This window comes from Muscardinus avellanarius (genome assembly GCF_963383645.1).
Source record: "Muscardinus avellanarius genome assembly, chromosome: 4".
Taxonomy (NCBI): Eukaryota; Metazoa; Chordata; class Mammalia; order Rodentia; family Gliridae; genus Muscardinus; species Muscardinus avellanarius.
Window position 1 is genome coordinate 36002654 of NC_137789.1, and position 17810 is coordinate 36020463.

The 17810-nt window shown below is 42.3% G+C and overlaps 1 protein-coding gene across 1 annotated transcript in view; it reads left to right on the plus strand.

The window, feature by feature from the left end:
• Window positions 1–8145, plus strand: part of DPYS (dihydropyrimidinase) — a gene marked incomplete at both ends in the record, with an annotated part of 82579 nt that extends 74434 nt beyond the window's left edge. Inside the window, one exon of the mRNA XM_080694439.1 lies at window positions 8029–8145. Coding sequence (XP_080550565.1) covers window positions 8029–8145 — 117 coding nt within the window. The remainder of the gene's footprint in view (window positions 1–8028) is intronic.
• Between the last annotated feature and the right edge of the window lie 9665 nt (window positions 8146–17810).

The window sequence follows — 17810 nt, forward strand, 5'->3', positions numbered from 1 at the left end:
AATATTCAGTTATCTGGGGATGGTGATATAGTTCAGTAAAGTGTTTGTTTAGCTTGCACAAGGCCCTGGGTTCAGTCCCCAGTACCAAAATGAATAAATAACTTAATTAAATTAATTAAAATACTCAGCTTACTTTGTGAGTGGGCATAAGAATTTGAAGGCTAGCAGAAATGGCCCATAGTAGTTCTTTTACTCACATGTTATTCCCCCACCCCCAAGAAAATTCCTGCGGACTCCCAAAGCACAGGTCATCATAGCTGTCAGCATTTGCCAGCCCTGAAACTGAGTAGAGAGGTAGTTCCCTCAGAACAGCATCTTATTCTTTCCAAGCTGATACTTAGTATAAAGTGGGCATTTGACAAATTAAAAACCTAAAAGCCATAGGAACACAGGCAATCATTTTAAAGGGGCATAGGAGGAAATTTAAATAAATTAACTCAGAAGATTGCCCCCATGCCCCATCCAAAATTGTAGGTTATCTGTGAGTTTGACTCCAACCCAGGACTCTATTACGTAATAAAATGTGCCATCGTCACACTGTGCGGTAGCACTGTTATTCGATGTGGTGAGGTATTTCAAAAGAAAGAAAAAACACTTAAATTTGGCAGCTTTGGGGAATTGTTATTTACTTCAAATCAGGAGATGGGACATCAAATTTTATTTGCTAAAGATAACAAAATATTTCAATTTGATATAAAAAGTCACTTAAAATATTAGAAAAAGAAGTACCAACAACTTAGATATTTAGACATTTCAAGAGATTCGTAAGAAACAAAATTGCATACTGTTAAATTCTTTTTCAAACAGTTCAATATAGCTCTTTAAATTAAAATGAATTGTATTTATGGACTGCTTATGTGTTTTGAGTGTTAAAATTTCCACCAAAATTTGAAAGTAGGACCTTTTTAAACTTATTCTTTAATTAATCTCTTTTTTTCAGTAATAAGTAACTTCAACCTTTTCTGAAAAATACAGGTCACATTGCATTTTATAGAGAAACAGAAATAGTTTTTTTAGAGATATATGATTTTAGAACACTGCTGCCAAAGCTTTTAAACTGGGTTGTATCTTTGCAATGATAAGCATAATTTGCCTTGTAGATAAGATAAAAGTGAGTGGATGGCTGATTTGTTCCTTGAAATGGGCATTTTCCATTTCTGAAATAAGTTTGTCAATGTCTTTCTCAAGGTGGTAGCTCAGAAGAAATAATCTAAGAATATGTCATTGACTGCCATATCTTATAAATAAAGTCTTAGTTTCCTAGGATTGATTGCTAATAATAAAAAGGTAATATATATGCCGGATCTGGTTCATTTTGGCTCACAAGAGTCACTTGTGTGCATCTCTGCTCAGGTCTTTGTTCGGGGATGTCACTTTGGTGGCTTGGAATCAGACCTGGTAGGAGTATTTATACCACAGAAATGGGCAAGTGCTATACACAATGAGGATTTTAAGAAAGAGTATAGCTGGTTGATTCTATTTACTAGAACACTACTGTGTATAGAACTTTTTTTTTAAATAAAGGCTGAGCATTCCTAATCCAAAAATATGAAATCCTAACTGTTCCAAAATCCAAAATTTTTTGAGTGCTGACATGATGCATTGGAGCATTTTAGATTTCAGATATTCAGACTAGAAATGCTCAACCAGTAAAGTGTATGCAAATATTATCATGTTGCTCACTATGATATATATTTACATTGTACCAATAAAAGTATGAAAAACTTTCAAAGTCCAAAAAGCTCCCCAATCCAAAACCCTAGAATTTTTGATAAAGGAGACTCAACCTGTATTCTTTTTTCATGCGTTATCTAGTCATCCAACCTTCATTCAACACATATTTATTGATCACTGATTAGATACCAGGTATTATCATTCTTACAACAACCCCGGGAGATAAATAATAGTGTTGTTCCTATTTTACAGATTAAGAAACCAAGACTGATGGAGGTCACATAGTGACTAAGTGTCCATTCTAGAACTAAGACCCAGGTCTGTCCACCTCAAACCAATCCCTGTAACCTAGCAGCACAGCACATTAAAAACAAAGTATAATCCCTTCTCAAATGGAGAGCCATCAACCTATCATCTTCAGCACAGGGCTCCCCTAGTTTCCTCTCTGCCCAAAGGGTTCCCCAATTACTTTGTGGCTGGCCAGAAGAACCAGCCCCGAAATGAGAGGGCCCAGCATTGTTGCATTGTCCTTGAGAAACAGCCCAGGTAAGAGTTACTTGGAGATATTTGAAGGGTTGTAAAACATCAAATGCACACAGATCAAATGTTCCAGGTAATTCCTGTGGAACCTAGGGGCTGCTCAGGATCTACTAGTTCACAGAACCCTGAATAGCTCAGTTCAATGAGTGCCAAGTACCCTGTAAATTCACCAGGCTGCACATGGATTTCACTCGCTGTTCAATTGGGCTGTCCAATGCTAGGCCAGTGTGGCCTGCTTGGTCTTTATCAGTATTTTTTATCTTAGCCTCAGTGGGCAGCATCCTATTAGTAGCTTCCTTGGGGTCTGAGAATTCTTTATTGGCCTTCCCATTTACAAAAAAAAAAAAAAAAAAATGCCAGCATTCCACTCTCAGCAGACAATATAGTTAAATTTTCTATCAATTTACAGCTTCCTCTTCCCCTGATCAGTGAACCAAAAAGCATTTCTGCAATTATGCAGATATAATGATGATTGCAATTAATGTTTATTCATAGTACCGCATAGGATATAATTCTCATTTTTGTCTTTCTATTAACTCATCATAATGACAATCATTATTAAATCCTATGAACTCAAATTGAACTCCCATCAACTAAAGAGATCCACCAGCATCCTGTTAGGTGAGATGCCATCTGTGCTTCTCTATTACTTAGGACAGTAATAGGGATGGTTTTTACCCTGGAGCCATTTTATTTGATTGTGATACCATCAAAATGGAAAGCATTGCTGTCGAAATGTGATAATGTAATCTTGACCAGCATGTACTGAGTTGAGGAAAGATGATCAGTCTCCCCAAAATACATTTTTGGAATATTTAATATCTTGAGGTGTTTTTTATTATTTTTATTGGTGCATTGTCATCATACATCACATTGGAATACAAGAATTGAGAGGATATACAAGCACACATCATCCAATCAGCCCTCATCCAATCCCCATCCCATTTCCTCCCCCTCCCTCAATCCCATGCTTGATTAGTGATTATCTTTGATATATTTGTTTACATACCTCATGAATTTTAAAGAGGTTCCATCCTCCCCCATCCCATCCCCTCTGATTGGTCACCTTAATTGCTTCTCAATAAGGCCCTTTTGACAACTCGACCTCCTCCTGTTACCCCTTTCCTCCTAGTTTTTGCTAATTAGGGGAAGCATCTGCTTTTTATTTTCTGTGATATTTCTCTGTGTATGCCGCATTGCAAGTTCTGATCCCACTCTTGACTGCGCCAGTAGTGGCCTGGCCATGCGGAGGACTCTGATCCCGACCTCACTGGCTCCAGCACCAGCCTTGCCTCATGGGAGGCCCCGATCCTGGCCTTGCTGGCCCCTGTACTGATCTAACCCCTCAGCTGGCTCCAATCCTAGCCTTGGAGGCCCCAGCACCAGCCTTGCCTCATGGCAGGCTCTGATTCCGGCCTCACTGACCCCAGTACTGGCCTAACCCCTCGGCAGGCTCCTATCCTGGTCTCGGAGGCCCCAGCACTAGCCTTGCCTCATGGCAGACTCTGATCCCAGCCTCGCTGGCCCCGGCACTGGCCTAACCCCTCGGCAGGCTCTGATCCCGGCCTCGGAGGCTTCAGTAGCAGCTTTGCCTCATGGCAGGCTCAGATACCCACCTCGCTGGCCCCATTGTCAAATAATTTTAAGTAATGTTACCCTCTAATGATTCTGTTGTCTAGTAGTATATTAATAGTTCCAAAAGTCCAATAGTTAGTCAGTCTCCCTTCATTTAATAAGTGTTGCTGAGTACCAGGTAAGGTGCTAGGGATAAAGACATTAATGAGACAGCAGCCCCCAATCTCAAAAGGCTTCTATCCTACCTGTCCCAACTCTGGTTCCTCGTGATTAAGTTCTACTTCTGTTGATGTACCTTTACACCTCTGTGCTGTAGACACCCACTCATTTAGATAGAGGAAATCTGGACATAGAAGGAGATCAAAGCTAGAGATAAAGTTGGGAATCAGAGCACAAAGATTTAAAACCATAGGTCTAGGTCCACCAAGGAGACTATGTTAGACAGAAACAAAAAGGAGTTTAAGATAGAGCTCTGGGTCAACCAACCATCAGTGGTCAAGGAACCTGAGAAAGCTTCCCAATGAAACAAGAGATCATGGAGTCCCAGAATGCAAGAGAGGAGATTGGCTTACACTTTTTAGCTGAGAGCACTTTGATTCTTCTTTCTGGTCTTTCTGAGTGTTTCATGCTGCATAAAATCCTCTAAAAATTAGGTATGCTTTCAACTAGAGGAATTGGGGTATAGTCTGTGTGACCACATTATTCATCTGAGATACCAGGGTAAGAAATCCTCTTTCTTTTTTGACCCACCTACTACTATAGTCTCTGAGCATTGAACTCTGGTCTCACTATATGTGGAGATCCATGTCACACAAAGTACTTCAAACTTCAGATGGATATTTTCCAATGTCACTAGAGAGAAAGAGCAAGAGTAACTTTCCAAAGAGTGGTAGGTTGAATCTACTTAGAAAACAAATGTGCAAATGAAATTCTAAATAACAGTGGTGATGGCTTACAATTCTACAGAGCTAGTGCCACCACTTTTCCATTTTGTCATGGTGAACATCTATTGAGGCTCTAAAATACAAAGCACAATGCCAGGGGCAGGAGATAGCACAGGGATGAATAGACCTGAGGCTAGCCAGTACAGAGCGTATGTATGTAACCCACTTCTAAGGATAAGAATATAGCTAAAGGTTAAGAATACAAGGAGGCTTGAGAGTAGAATTATATTGTGTCTCATTCCTGTCGACTTACCTATCAAAATGAAAGATTGTGTCTTGTGAGACAGCAAAGGACTCCTGAAAGAAGGTTAGTTTGTCTTTGAGATGGCAGTGTGAACAGGAATGGTTGATATCTCGTGGGCATTCTGGCAGGAAACCAGGCCCTGCCCACTGGGAGCCTCAGAGGCAGATAAAGAGTGAAACTGTGCAGATAAGACCTGGCTAGTCGGGTCAGAGTCTCATGATGATCAGCATGACCAGGGGATTAGCCAGGCTTCATGGTGCTTGATGGTAGTGACTGCGCAGCAGATAGCAGTGGTTAGGTGACCTGAGATCTGCCCGCAGGAAGCAACTGGCCATCGAGAAAGTACAGCCTAGAAAGCAGGTGCATGGTGCCACACAACAAACAAGTAGGAGGGAAACTGAGTCAGCCCAGGCCAGCCCAGCTCACACAAAAAGAAAGCAAGCTTAGCTAGGAAACCTCCTGAAACCCCAAAATACTCCTTCTACCCAATTTATTGGGTACTTATTATGGAGAAACAGAGAAATATTCTGGCTGAGGGAGTCAGAAAGGTAAGCACATAATTTAGAAAGCTGTGGCATGTCAGAAAGTGGACGTGGCAGGGAGGGTAGAAGCTTCCTAGTGTGATGAGTATTAGGCTGTATAAAAGGATGCTATCCTGGGTCTTGCGGCTAGGGGTGGGGAAGGGAGCCTCTAAGGGGCTGATTAGTTTTTGAAACAAGCCCACCCCTGAATGAGGTGGACATGTACAATGCTTCATGGCCACAGTTGAACCACCGATGTCATAATCTCTTCCCAGTTGAGCCCAGGACAGACAAAAAGTAACAGCTGGAAACCAGGAGGTTCAGGAACTGCTGTTGGAAGAGGGAGATGGAGTAGGCGCTGACGAGGGACCCACAGCACGCAGTTTCTCCAGGGGTCTTCGGCTAATGATTGAAATGAAACACTTCATGGTTTATACTGAGTATGAAGGCCAAGAGGAACAGAGAGACAGGAAGGAGCCTTTAGGCAAGGGGAGGGTGCAAGGAAATCTTGGTTTGCTCTCATGATCCTGGATTATGCCTGTTAATCATGTTAAGTATCTTTTCCATTCTCATAAGAGTTCTAGTTTGGTTGATAAATTACATGTCCAGCTTTGGATTAAGTGACATATCATGCAGTCTGCCTTGAGAAGTAAAAGTAGGAGAGGAAGAAACACAGGGGCCAAGACTTGAACGGAAGAATGTGGAGGGAGCGGGCATTAGGTGAGCTTCAGGTGTCAGCCATAGACTGGCTCCAGGTGGCCACAGTGTCCAGGGCTAAGTGGCAGAAATAGGAAGCTGGCACCTCATTTCTAGGTGTCTGTGTGCCTCAAGAGAATGACAGGCTTTATTTACCAGATTTCTGTATTATAGGCTCAGAGGCATCAATGAACTCGTCAGTTCCCAAATACTAGTGAATGGCAAAGGGAGAGTTCAAAATTAGATCTGCCTCACTCCAAAGCCCATCTTGTTGATCACTATAGTATATTAGTTTGAGTGGCCAAAATGAGACCCACAATAACTTGTTACCTGTCTGTGTATGTGGGCATGTGTATCTATGTGAGTGTGTATGTATATTATTTTTTGAAGATTTAAAGAAGTTTATTAAAAAGATAGAAATACAAGAAAATAGAAATACAGAAAATAGTTACAGCCCCATGCCAAAATGGCATGAGGGGGGAGGGTGGCCCGGGCCAACTCACCACTCCCCCTATTTTTTATTAAGAGCTTTGCATTAGTCAGCTTTTCATCGCTGTGACAAAACACCTGAGAAAAATAACTTAGAGGAGGAAAGATTTATTTGGACTCATGGTTTCAGAGATTTCAGTCCATATCTGGGCTCATGACTTTAGAAGTACTGATCCACAGTCAATTGGCTCCATTGTTTCTGGGCCTGTGGTAAGGCAGGACATCATGGTAAGTGCATGGGTTGGAACAAAACTGCTTGCCTCATGGTGGCCAAGAAGGGGGGTTGGGAGACTAGGCCAGGAACAAGATATAGTCCTCAAGGATATACCTCCAAGGACCTTCTTCAACTAGATCCCACCTCTTACATTTTCTACCACCTTCTACCTCAAATGATGAATCCATCAAATGGTCAATCCACTGAAGAGGTCAAAGCCCTCATGACTCAATTATCTCCAAAAAGCCTCAGCTCTGAACACTGTTGCACTGGGGACCAAGCCTTAAATGCGTGAGCCATTGGGCAATGACCAGATCTGAACCATAGCAAGCTTATTCTGTGTTAGGCATTTTTCTAAATGTTCGTCTATGCTTAGTCCTCTCAACTTTCAATCCTCGCAACACTCCTATAATGTAGGTGCTGTTTTCAGGCCCAGTTTGTAGCTCAGTGTCCTGGAGCACAGGACTGAGCTACTGCCCAGGCAATCCAGTTCCAGAGCCTCTCACATCCATCACTGAGGTTTGGCACCTCTTGACTTGGTGAAGTTGTGTGCATGTTTACAAACATCATGACTTAGTTACTTCTCGAGTTCTTTTGCTTACAAAGGCCCCATTTTGAAACTGTTCTCTGTCACTAGATTAATTCCAGCTGGATTCAGCCCAGGGTTCTGTTATGTAGTTGGCCAGGGACAAAGTGAGATTCTGCAATAGAGGCCTGATATCAGGCAATCAGGAAAATGAAACACATAATTTGCAAATTGCTGTAATGGGCCACTAAATGCTTGGGAGAGTCTTAGGAACAGCAAAGCATTCTGGGACACAGACAACTAGGATGGAAACTAGAAGAAAAGGTAGGATAACGGGATGGACTATAGGGAATGGTTAAGGGACTCAAGAGATGAGGTGTGGCAGAGGCCTCGATGGAACATTTCCTAGACCTTCCTAGACACAGATTAACACCCACCAACAGAGGACAGCCAGAGACCCAAGGTTGCTAGGAAATTCTGGGGGAGGGCAAGAGGGCAGAGGAGCATGATGAGTTCACCAGATTCCCTTCTGCTCTGACAATGCATAGCTTTGAATTTAGAAGTCAGTAAACCACAAGAGAGAAATGAAATATGTTCTATTTCAGACTCGCACACCTACACCGGTAAAGCGCGCACCCTATAAGGGAGAAGTTGCCATATTGAAATCCAGAGAGACCAAAGAAGATGCAGCAGCTGGGACCAGGATGCAGGCTCACTCCTGATCTGGGTGTGTGGGTAAGGGACTGTGGGCAGAGAAAATATTCCTGAATGAATATCAACATGTGAAATTAATATCTCTCTCTTTCTGTGAACATGTAAAGAATCTAAGGTCAAAGGCTTTAAAATGATACAAGACTTGAGGACAGTTGAGCTAAGGACTGATAAAAGATCTATGGCAGTGGAACATTTTGATGAGCCTTGGGGATTGAAAATGCCTCAGGCTAGCTAGAGGTTAACTTTCTGGGATGTAAGTGAACATTCTGCAGAGCTTTAGAGAATCTACTATGGGCAAAAGCATCAGGTGGGTAACACGCAGAGGGCCCTGCAGCCCTACTACGTACACTATGTAGAACCATTTCCTGATCAAGATTTACTACTTTGTATGAAAAAAATCTCTGTAAGTCAGTTTTGTTCTAGAATTTAAAATGCATGAAAAAAGTGAGTGCTACTTTCTGGGATGGAAATTTTTGAAAAATTATCTGATAGCATTTGATGGACTTTATTTCATGCTTAATTTTTAGAATTATAGATATGATCAGTTTTGCAAAGATATTTGAGTGCTTCATCAGTTTTCTCTCAATCTTTTAAATGCAGATCTCTCTGTGTGTGTGTGTGTCTGGTATTAGGGATTGAATCCAAAAGGATTCTGTCTCTCAGCTACATCCCCAGTGCTTTTTACTTTTTATTTTTGAAGTGCGGTCTTGCTAAGTTACCATACACTGGCCTTGAACCTGCAGTCCTCCTGTCATAACCTCCCAAGTCCTAGAACTATGAGCATAAGCCACCGTGTCCAGCAGATCGTTCTTTTGAAGCACTGATTATCACCATCCTTGTCAATTTCCTTCTCTTTGGTTGTTTTCTGGTTCTGCTCTGCCAGGTCCCTATCTGACAAAGAGTCTCTGCTACAATTTAAGCATCTCTCTAACATCACTTCCACAGACTTCACGAAATCTGCATGTCTTACCAGTTTAGCGATTTTGTTGGACTCTGATTTTTTTTCTAATTTGTGATGTGTTTTCAGATGTTTTAACACGTAGCAATCTGCAAGAGACTTACACTCAAGGGTTGACCTGAGACATTTGTGCTAATCAGGAGCGCTGCTTGACAGGGCTGAGGCCATATTGCCCAGCCATGGCACACATTCACATGTTGGCAAATGGTGCTTTCCTACATAAACATGGGAAACTGCAGGGATCTGGATAATGAAGACTTGAATAGGAAAGGCCTCTGCACCTTGCTTGGTCTTTTATCATCCAACATTGTCAGTCTTTAACAATGCTTTCTGGCCCCAAGTTTCAGCATGTTTGCATTTTCCAGATTACTGGAATTATTCTTCCCATTCAGGAAGATGTTATTAAAAATTTAAAGGAAGATTAGCAAGAGAAAGAAATGCGACTGGATGCTATCACATGCCATTAAGGGGTGTTTGTAGGCACGGGCTTAGTGTTTACTTTGATTAGAGCATTTCTTGGGGTTAGCTCACAGTCTGCCTGTCTTTGTGAGGGAGAATGTTACACTAAGTTCCTTTCATTCTCTTCAAAGGTAAAATCAGAGAAAGGATGCCGCGGTTCCCTTCACAGCCAAATGTTGCCAGCCCGTGGAGAAGCAGGCCTTATTCAACTCCCCAAGATCCTATAGAAAAAAAATAATTGCTCTGCGGCTTCTTTGATTTTCTTTCAGAAGCAATTGCTGTCTTCCTCGCTGTGGCTTTGTTGCTGTGTAAGATTGAAGATATAGATGAATAGTATTGTGATGGAAAGCCTGTGTGGAAATTCACAGATAATGCTTTAAAATGCCAACTTTGCTTGCATGAGATTTCTTGCTTTGAATTTTGAAAAATCACGTTCTTGTTTGAAGTGATTTTTAATGGATGTATTTGTTTTAAAACCATACAGTGATTTTACATTTTATGGTAATTAATAAACATTGAGATGTTCATTTCATATTCTGTTGTCTGAATTTTGTGTCTTTTTCTAACTAGTGGGGCCAGGACTCTGGGGCATTGGTTTTGACTTTAGGACACTGTTGTTGTGTGGACTCTGCTTCAGCAGCTTCTGGAAGTCAGGTCTCTTAACAGATCCCATGTAATCCGTCTGGTACTCAATCTAAGCATAAGTCCAAGACAGATTAGACTTATGAATCACACTGATAAATTCAAGATTTGAGGGACTGAGTGGAATCCACATGCCTGAAAGATGTTACCTTCCTGATACCTTTCTCCCTCATCCAGTCTGGGTAATGATCGCCTCCATGTGCAGAGAGGCAGAGCTTCTCCTTGGTAACTAGGTCAAGAGGGAATGGAACCCCTGGGTTCCACCCCCAGTATGCAAACAAACAAACAAACAAACAAACAAACAAACACCCCACAAGAGTAAAGTCAGGTTTATGATGCTGTTCTTGTAGGTGTCCTGCCCCTCACATACACACTTAGATAGGGGTACATATCTATGCCTATAATGAATAATAGCAGTACTCCAGTTGTGCCCAACTCTCAACTCTCATGTGTTTGAGCACATAGAAGAAAAGGTAGATGCACTATATACCTGCAGAGGAATCTTTTAATTTAAACTGCAGCTCTTTTTTTCTTGGGTTAAAAGATACCTTAAAATATTTTGTTATTTTCCTTCCCCACTTTGGTTAACAGTGAAAGTTTCACCATAGAATTACTGAATTCTCTAAAAGTAAATAACTAAATTGCCTTCTTGCCCAGGAGCCAGTTCGCACTCACCTTTTAGTATTCAGCTGAAATGTCACCCGTCCTGGAGGGATTCCAAGATCCACCACTGGGCTGGGTCCAGGGTGTCACTCCTGCAGGGCGGGCCCAGCATCCTTTCTCATGCATTAGTCAGCCCGCTGTGTCTGAGGGCTCCACATTTGTGGGATCAACCAACTGTGAGTCAAAAATATTTGAAAAAAAATCACATTGGTACTGAACATGTACAGACATTTTTCCTTGTCATTATTCATTAAACTATACACTATAACAACTATTTACAGAGTATTCACATTATAGTAGGTATTATAAGCAATCTAGAGGTGACTTAAAGTGTGAGGGAGAATGTGTAGAGGGTATATGCAAACACTATGGCATTTTATATAAGGGACTTGAGCACGCTCAGATCTGAGATCTTTAGGGCAGCTGGAACCAATCCCCCAAGGATGCTGAAGAACAGTTACCTGCTTTCCTTTTCCATCTCCTTCAGGAATCTACAAGTTCATGCAAGGCAAGGGTTGCCTGGGTCCTTCTTATTTCTCTAGCACGTAGCAGAATCTCTGGCAACCAACTGGCATTCAGTGGAGACTTACTGATTTTTTTTTTTTTTTTTTTTTTGGTGGTACTGGGGTTCCTGGAAGCCCTTCTCCCTCTGGGCTATACTCCCAGACCTTTTTTTTTTTATTTATTTGGAAACAGGGTCTCTTAAACCAGCGAGGCTGACTATGAACCTGCGTGATCCTCCTGTCTCCACCTCCCAAGCGCGGGAATTACAGGAGTGCGCCACCATGCCCGGCCTGAATTTTTTTAATATGTGGATGTGGTATTGGCCATTGGACCCAGAAGAATTCTATCTCAGAGCTCTACCCCCAGCCCTTTTTGTTTTTTATTTTGAAACAGGGTCTCCATAAGTTACTGAGGCTGTCTTTCAACCTGCAATCTTTCTATATTGGGATTAGGGATGTGCACCTGCCTTCTTTTTAAATTTTTAGATAAAGAAGAAAGTAAAGGAGTACCTAAGTTCTTAAACTGATACAGATAAAGTTAGTGAGTCTGCTCAACAAAATAGGAACAAACTTTAGGAGTGTTTTTCTTGTAAGGGCACATTCAGTGGAGAGCACAGGGTCATTGTCTATTTGATAGCTGTACTTGGGAGAAAGCAATAGCTATTCTGTTCCCAAAAAGTCGTTTGAAATGAATGTGGAGCTCCCCTTGTTGCTTTTATTTGGCTTTGTTGCCAAGGCTTTTGTAGAGACAGAGTTCTAAATAATAATCTAAGGCAATGGGAAGACATGATTCCAGCTATCAATATTTAATGCCATGTTTTTCAAGATTGCTGCTGGTGTACAAAGTAAGATCTCTGTCAGCAAACAGTTGCATTTTTGAGGTCTGTACAAAGATGGGATGTGTAGCATTTCCCTTCCATGTTCACCTTTCCTATTTCCTTCCATGCACAGCATGAAGCACTGGGAGAGAAAAGTGTGTGCTCTAAACTTGGCTCCTCTGTTTACTAGGTGTGAGGCCTGGAACAGCTTTAAAACTAAAATCTGAAGCCGGGCATGGTGATGCACACCTGTAATCCTAGTACTTAGGTGGCTGATGCAGGAACACCATGGATTCAGACAGCTTGAGCAAATAATGAGGTCCTCATCAACTTGGCAAGATCCTGTTCCAAAACAACTAAAAACAAATAATAAGAAATAGGGCTGGGGGTGTAGCTTGGAGGTAGAACATTCCTGGGTTCAATCCCCAGTACCACCAAAAAAAATAGATTATCAAAACATGCAAGCATATAAAAATTAACACAAACAACCTTATGTACTTATAAACCGAGTTAAGAAACAGAGTTTTACTAATACAATTAAAATCCCCTGCGTTCCTCTCTCTGTTCTCTTCCCCTTCCTCTGTTTATGTAAACAGTAGCTTCAGTCTGGTGTTTCATTCCCATGGACATCTTTCATACCTTGGTTATATATACACCTACTTGTAAGCATTTCTCCTCCTCCTCCTCCTCCTCCTCCTCCTCCTCCTCCTCCTCCTCCTCCTCCTCCTCCTCTTCCTCCTCTTCCTGCTCCTCTTCCTCTTCTAATCTTCTTTACTTTTATTCGTGTATTGCAGTTGTACATCATAGTGAGGCTCTGTGTGACACACAGCCATAGTATATTTCCTCTCCCCTCCCTCCTCCTCAAACATGCTAGTGAAGTTGATAGTAATAATTTCATATATTACCATAGTATTATTTGAATTATTTCCTTCCTTAATCCTCCTTTTCATCCTCCCAGTCCCTCCCCCAGCCTCCTTCCACTATTCTACTGGTCTCTTTCCACATCTGTTAAATAATGTGTTATTTAATAATGTGTTAAATAATTAAATAATGTGTTATTTAAGGTCCCTTGTATTTCCTGTTTTCTCTCTACTTTTCACATATGACAGAAAGCTTACAACCCTTAACTTTCTGTGACCAGATGGCCTGACTTAGCACAATATTCTCTAATTCCATCCATTTTTCTGCAAATGACATAGTTTTTTTCCTTTCAAGTAGAATTCCATTGTGCACACATACCACATTTTCTTCATCTGGAATGTTGCATTGTTTTGATTCCTGCTTTTACTTTATATTCAACATGCTTGGAAGTTAATCGCTTTGATGGATCTACCTCCAGTTACTTATTTTATTGCTATACAGTATTCCATCTATAATCATGCCAAGCTACTTACCCATTCTTTTGCTCGATAGATCTTTGAGTTGCTTCTTTTATCTTGCTATCACAAACAACACTGGCCCAAGCACTTGAGCACAGATTTCTGTGTGTACATGTATAAAAGGTTCCCTAAGGTATATGCCTTCTGTATAAGGAGCAGAACTAATGGATCCTAAAGTGTACACAATTTTGCCTTTCTTAGAATCTGACAAATTGTTTTCCAAAGATGTTTCCAATCTGATATGTGTCAGGAGTATCTTATTGGAGTCCAAATTTGCATTTTCTAGAGCGCTAATGAGGCTTAGCTTCTCTTCCTCGCACAGTTTAATTGATCTTACTAAACTTTAGTTTCTTCATTTATAAGAGAAGAGTGATCATGATAGCTGAACCTGCCTCCGCACATGGATGCTGTGCGGATTAAGAGGTGCAGATTGTACAGTCAGCAAATGCTAGCTACGGTTACTCTCATTACTGTGTTAATGCCAATGTGACGAGCTAATAACGATGAGCTGCCCAGAGGCTGCCAAAGCCTTGGCTCCTCTTCTCTTTCTATGGAGAAATTTGCCACGCTTGGCAGTGCCATCTCCTTGGCAGAAACAGAGGTGTGGAAAGCAAGAATTGGAGGGCTCAGTGAGCCCAGCATGGGCTGAGAGTAGGTGGTGGCCCCAGGGGCCCAGTGAGCAGGCTGAGCAGGGATGCAGGGATAGAGAAATAGGGGAGGGGTGGAGCCTGGACCTTGAGTGGCACCTAAGGGTGCAGCGGGTCCCCCATCTTAACAGCTGGCAGCTACACCTGGCGCCCTCTTCTCAGTTTCCTCTCTATACAGAGGCAGTATCCAGGCTTTAATGTCACAAGCATCCTTTGAACCCGTTGAGCAAGATACTTAAGTTTCCTTACCCTAGATTTCTCTATTGATAAATGAGAATACAGCTGTGGTGGTGCACATCTGTAATCTCAGTACTTGGGAGACTGAGACAGGCGGGCCACAGATTTGAAGCCAGCCTCAGCAACTTAGCAAGACTGTGTTTCCAGATTAAAATATATAAAATAGGGCTGGAGGTGTAGCTCAGAAGTAAAATGTCCCTGGGTTCAATCTCCAGTCCCAAAACAAAGGGGAGGGGATATAGCAACTGATGATACTTCCTGCAAAGGATGGCGGCGGGAAGGGCTAATGGAGGGTGTTCTCCATCAGTGGACATCAGCTCCCCATCCTCAATCCTGCCCTTCCCCACAATGGCGTTCACTCTCTACCATTTGCCTGATACTCAGCCCCCTAAGCACAAGTATATTAATTAGATTTTGTTCTCTCAAACCTACCCCCTCCCTTACATGTTTTTGGGGAATATCTGTGGACATTTTTTTCTTTTTTAAATAATAACAGTGGGACCATCATTTAATAAACACCCACTGCTTATAGATCACAGAACCAAATCCCCTAGTTTGGCCACCACTTCCCCCAAGTGCCTCGCATGTGAGCAGCATAGAGAACCATTGTAGAAGGAATGGGATAATCTTAGAAGTAGAAGAAGATGATGAAGAGAAAGAGGAAAGTGATGATTTGAGAATAAAAGGTAGCCCCACAACAGTCATTTCTTGTGTTCACAGTTAATACTGCCTTTGTCTTAGGGGCTAGCCATGGTGTGTCAGCAGTATTTGTAAAGTATCAGCTGCTCCGGGGACTGGCCTCTGGGACTCTGCAAGCCAAGGGTGCTTTTATAATAAGCCAGGGGAGCAAGGGAGCATTAGCAGGGGTTTTTAAAACAGTGCTTTTTTTTTTATTCTTATAATAGGATAGTCTCCAAGAAAACTCAGGACCTTTGACTTTTTCTTCAGTGAAACCTATAAATTTGTACTCCATAGATTATTAATAATAACACTTATTAGGCCTTTATTAGGTGCCCAGACTAGTACTAAGTACCATGTGGACTCCATCTTTTAATTTTCTTTTCGGCTTTATGAGACAGATAGGATGATGGTGGTGGTGATGATAATGAGGGTGTAGCAGATGAGAAGACAAAGGCTAGGGAGGTTAAGTAATGGCCCAAAGATGCTTGGCTGCTTAATGCGTAACGCATAACCCAGGGTGCAAATTCTTATCCAAATTACTTCACATGAGCACTCTGCAGTGCATTCCCCAGTCAAGATTTTAGGAAACAGCTGAGCACGGAGGTTCATGTTTCTAAGCCCAGTATTTGGGAGACTGGGATGAGAGAATCGCATGTTTGAGGCCAGTCTCAGAAACTTAACAAGAACCTCCCCCCCCCCTGGTGTTTGTTTGTTTGTTTGTTTGTACTTGGAATTGAACTCAGGGTCACTCTACCTCTGAGCTTCACCCCCAGCCCTAATATATATATATATATATATATATATATATATATATATATATATATATATATATTTTTTTTTTTTTTTTTTTTTTTTTTGGTGGTACTGGGGGTGGAACCCAGAGGCTTTCTACCTCCAGGCTATACTCCCAGACCTTTTTTATATTTTATTTGGAAACAGGGTCTCACTAGGTTGCTGAGAGCCTCACTAAGTAGCTGAGGCTGGCTTCGAACCTGTGCAATCCTCCTGTCTCAGCCTCCCAAGCACGGGGATTACAAGCGTGCGCCACCACGCCCGGCAAATTTTATTTATATTTTAAAGCAGGGTTGTGGAGACTGTCCTTGAACCTGGGATCCTCCTGTCTCTGCCTCCCAAGTGTTGGGATTACAAGCATGTACCACCACACCTGGGACAAGACCTTGCTTTGAAATAAAAAATAAAAAGGGCTGGGAGTGTAGTTCAGAGATAGTCTTTCCCTCTCACTAATCCCCCCCCTTCACACACACAATAATTTTGAAAAGAAACCACTCCTTGAAGGATGTCCCATTTCCTGAACATTATTAGCATGCAGAAGAAAATAATAGTAACTTTCAGTGGTGAAAAATTTACCTATACTGAACAATGGAGAGATTAAATTAGAAATAAAAGCAAAAATGACATTTAAAAAGAGTTCACCTATAAATACTCTATAATTTATTGCCATAGTACTTAAGTATAGCTCCTGTGATCCTTCCAACCCCACGAAGTGGAGACTGTGATTATCCTCAATTTGCACCTGGTAGAACTCGAGCCTGGAGAAGCACGTGGGCTGTAGCTTCTTGGACCCCAGATCTTGTCACAGAATGGCCTGGAAGGGGGTTTCCAAGGTGTATTAAGCCTCTCCCATGAACAGAGTCTCCAAAGCACCCAAGATAAACCTGGGGAAAGGTTCACCAGTTTTTCTCTCATCCTGCTGGACACTTTCTCCAATCACTCATATATAAAAAGGAGAAGCAGCCGGGCGTGGTGGCGCACGCTTGTAATCCCCGCGCTTGGGAGGCGGAGACAGGAGGATCGCGCAGGTTCGAAGCCAGCCGCGCTGGCGTAAGAGACCCTGTTTCAAAAATATAAAATAGGTCTGGGAGTGTAGCCCGGAGGTAGAAGGGCTTCCAGGAACCCCAGTACCACCAAAAAAAAAAAAAAAAAAAAAAAAAAAGGAGAAGCATAATAAATCATATTCTGAAATCCAGGCCAGTTATGACGGAATCAGCCTTGATAAGAAGTCTCGCATTCAGGTAAGGGCATTTCCCTTGGAGCAGTCTGAAGGTTAGATTTTCTTTCTTTTATGCCTTTTAAAATAATTGGAACCAGATTTGATTTTTCTCCCCCTAAACCCAAAGTCAAGAGCCCAGGTGGGAGGTGGTGGGTGGAGTGACTCATTGCACAGAGGCCTCTGAGTGGGCGGCTGAGCAGGTGCCACGGAGCTGAGGGGGCCTGGCCACTTCAGGTCCTTCACGCCGGCAGGGGCTGAGTTTGAAGCCATCGCCTGGCCCTGTAGTCCCTGGGCTCTCCTGCTTGTCAGCACTTCCTGCCCAGAGGCGCCTCCCGGGATACAAAGTGGGCTTCGCTCCAGCTGCCAGTGTCTGCCCCGCTCTGCCCTGCTCTCGGTGGCTGGGACCATGTACAGCTCTGCTCTGAGCTTCCAAGTCCCCATCTTCCATAGAAGGAGGGGTGGCTGGCCGTGCAGGGAAGCGCTCACTACCGCAGAATCTGGAATCAAATGGAGGAAAACATCCCCGTCACTCGCCGCCTGGATCACTTGGGAAAATGACTTAAGTTTCCCAGCTTGACATGCCTTATCCACAAAATGAGGAATAATATTATTACCTACCTCCTAGGGATTTCAGGAGAACGCAGTAGGGCAAGTCGGGAGCACTTAACACTGCTG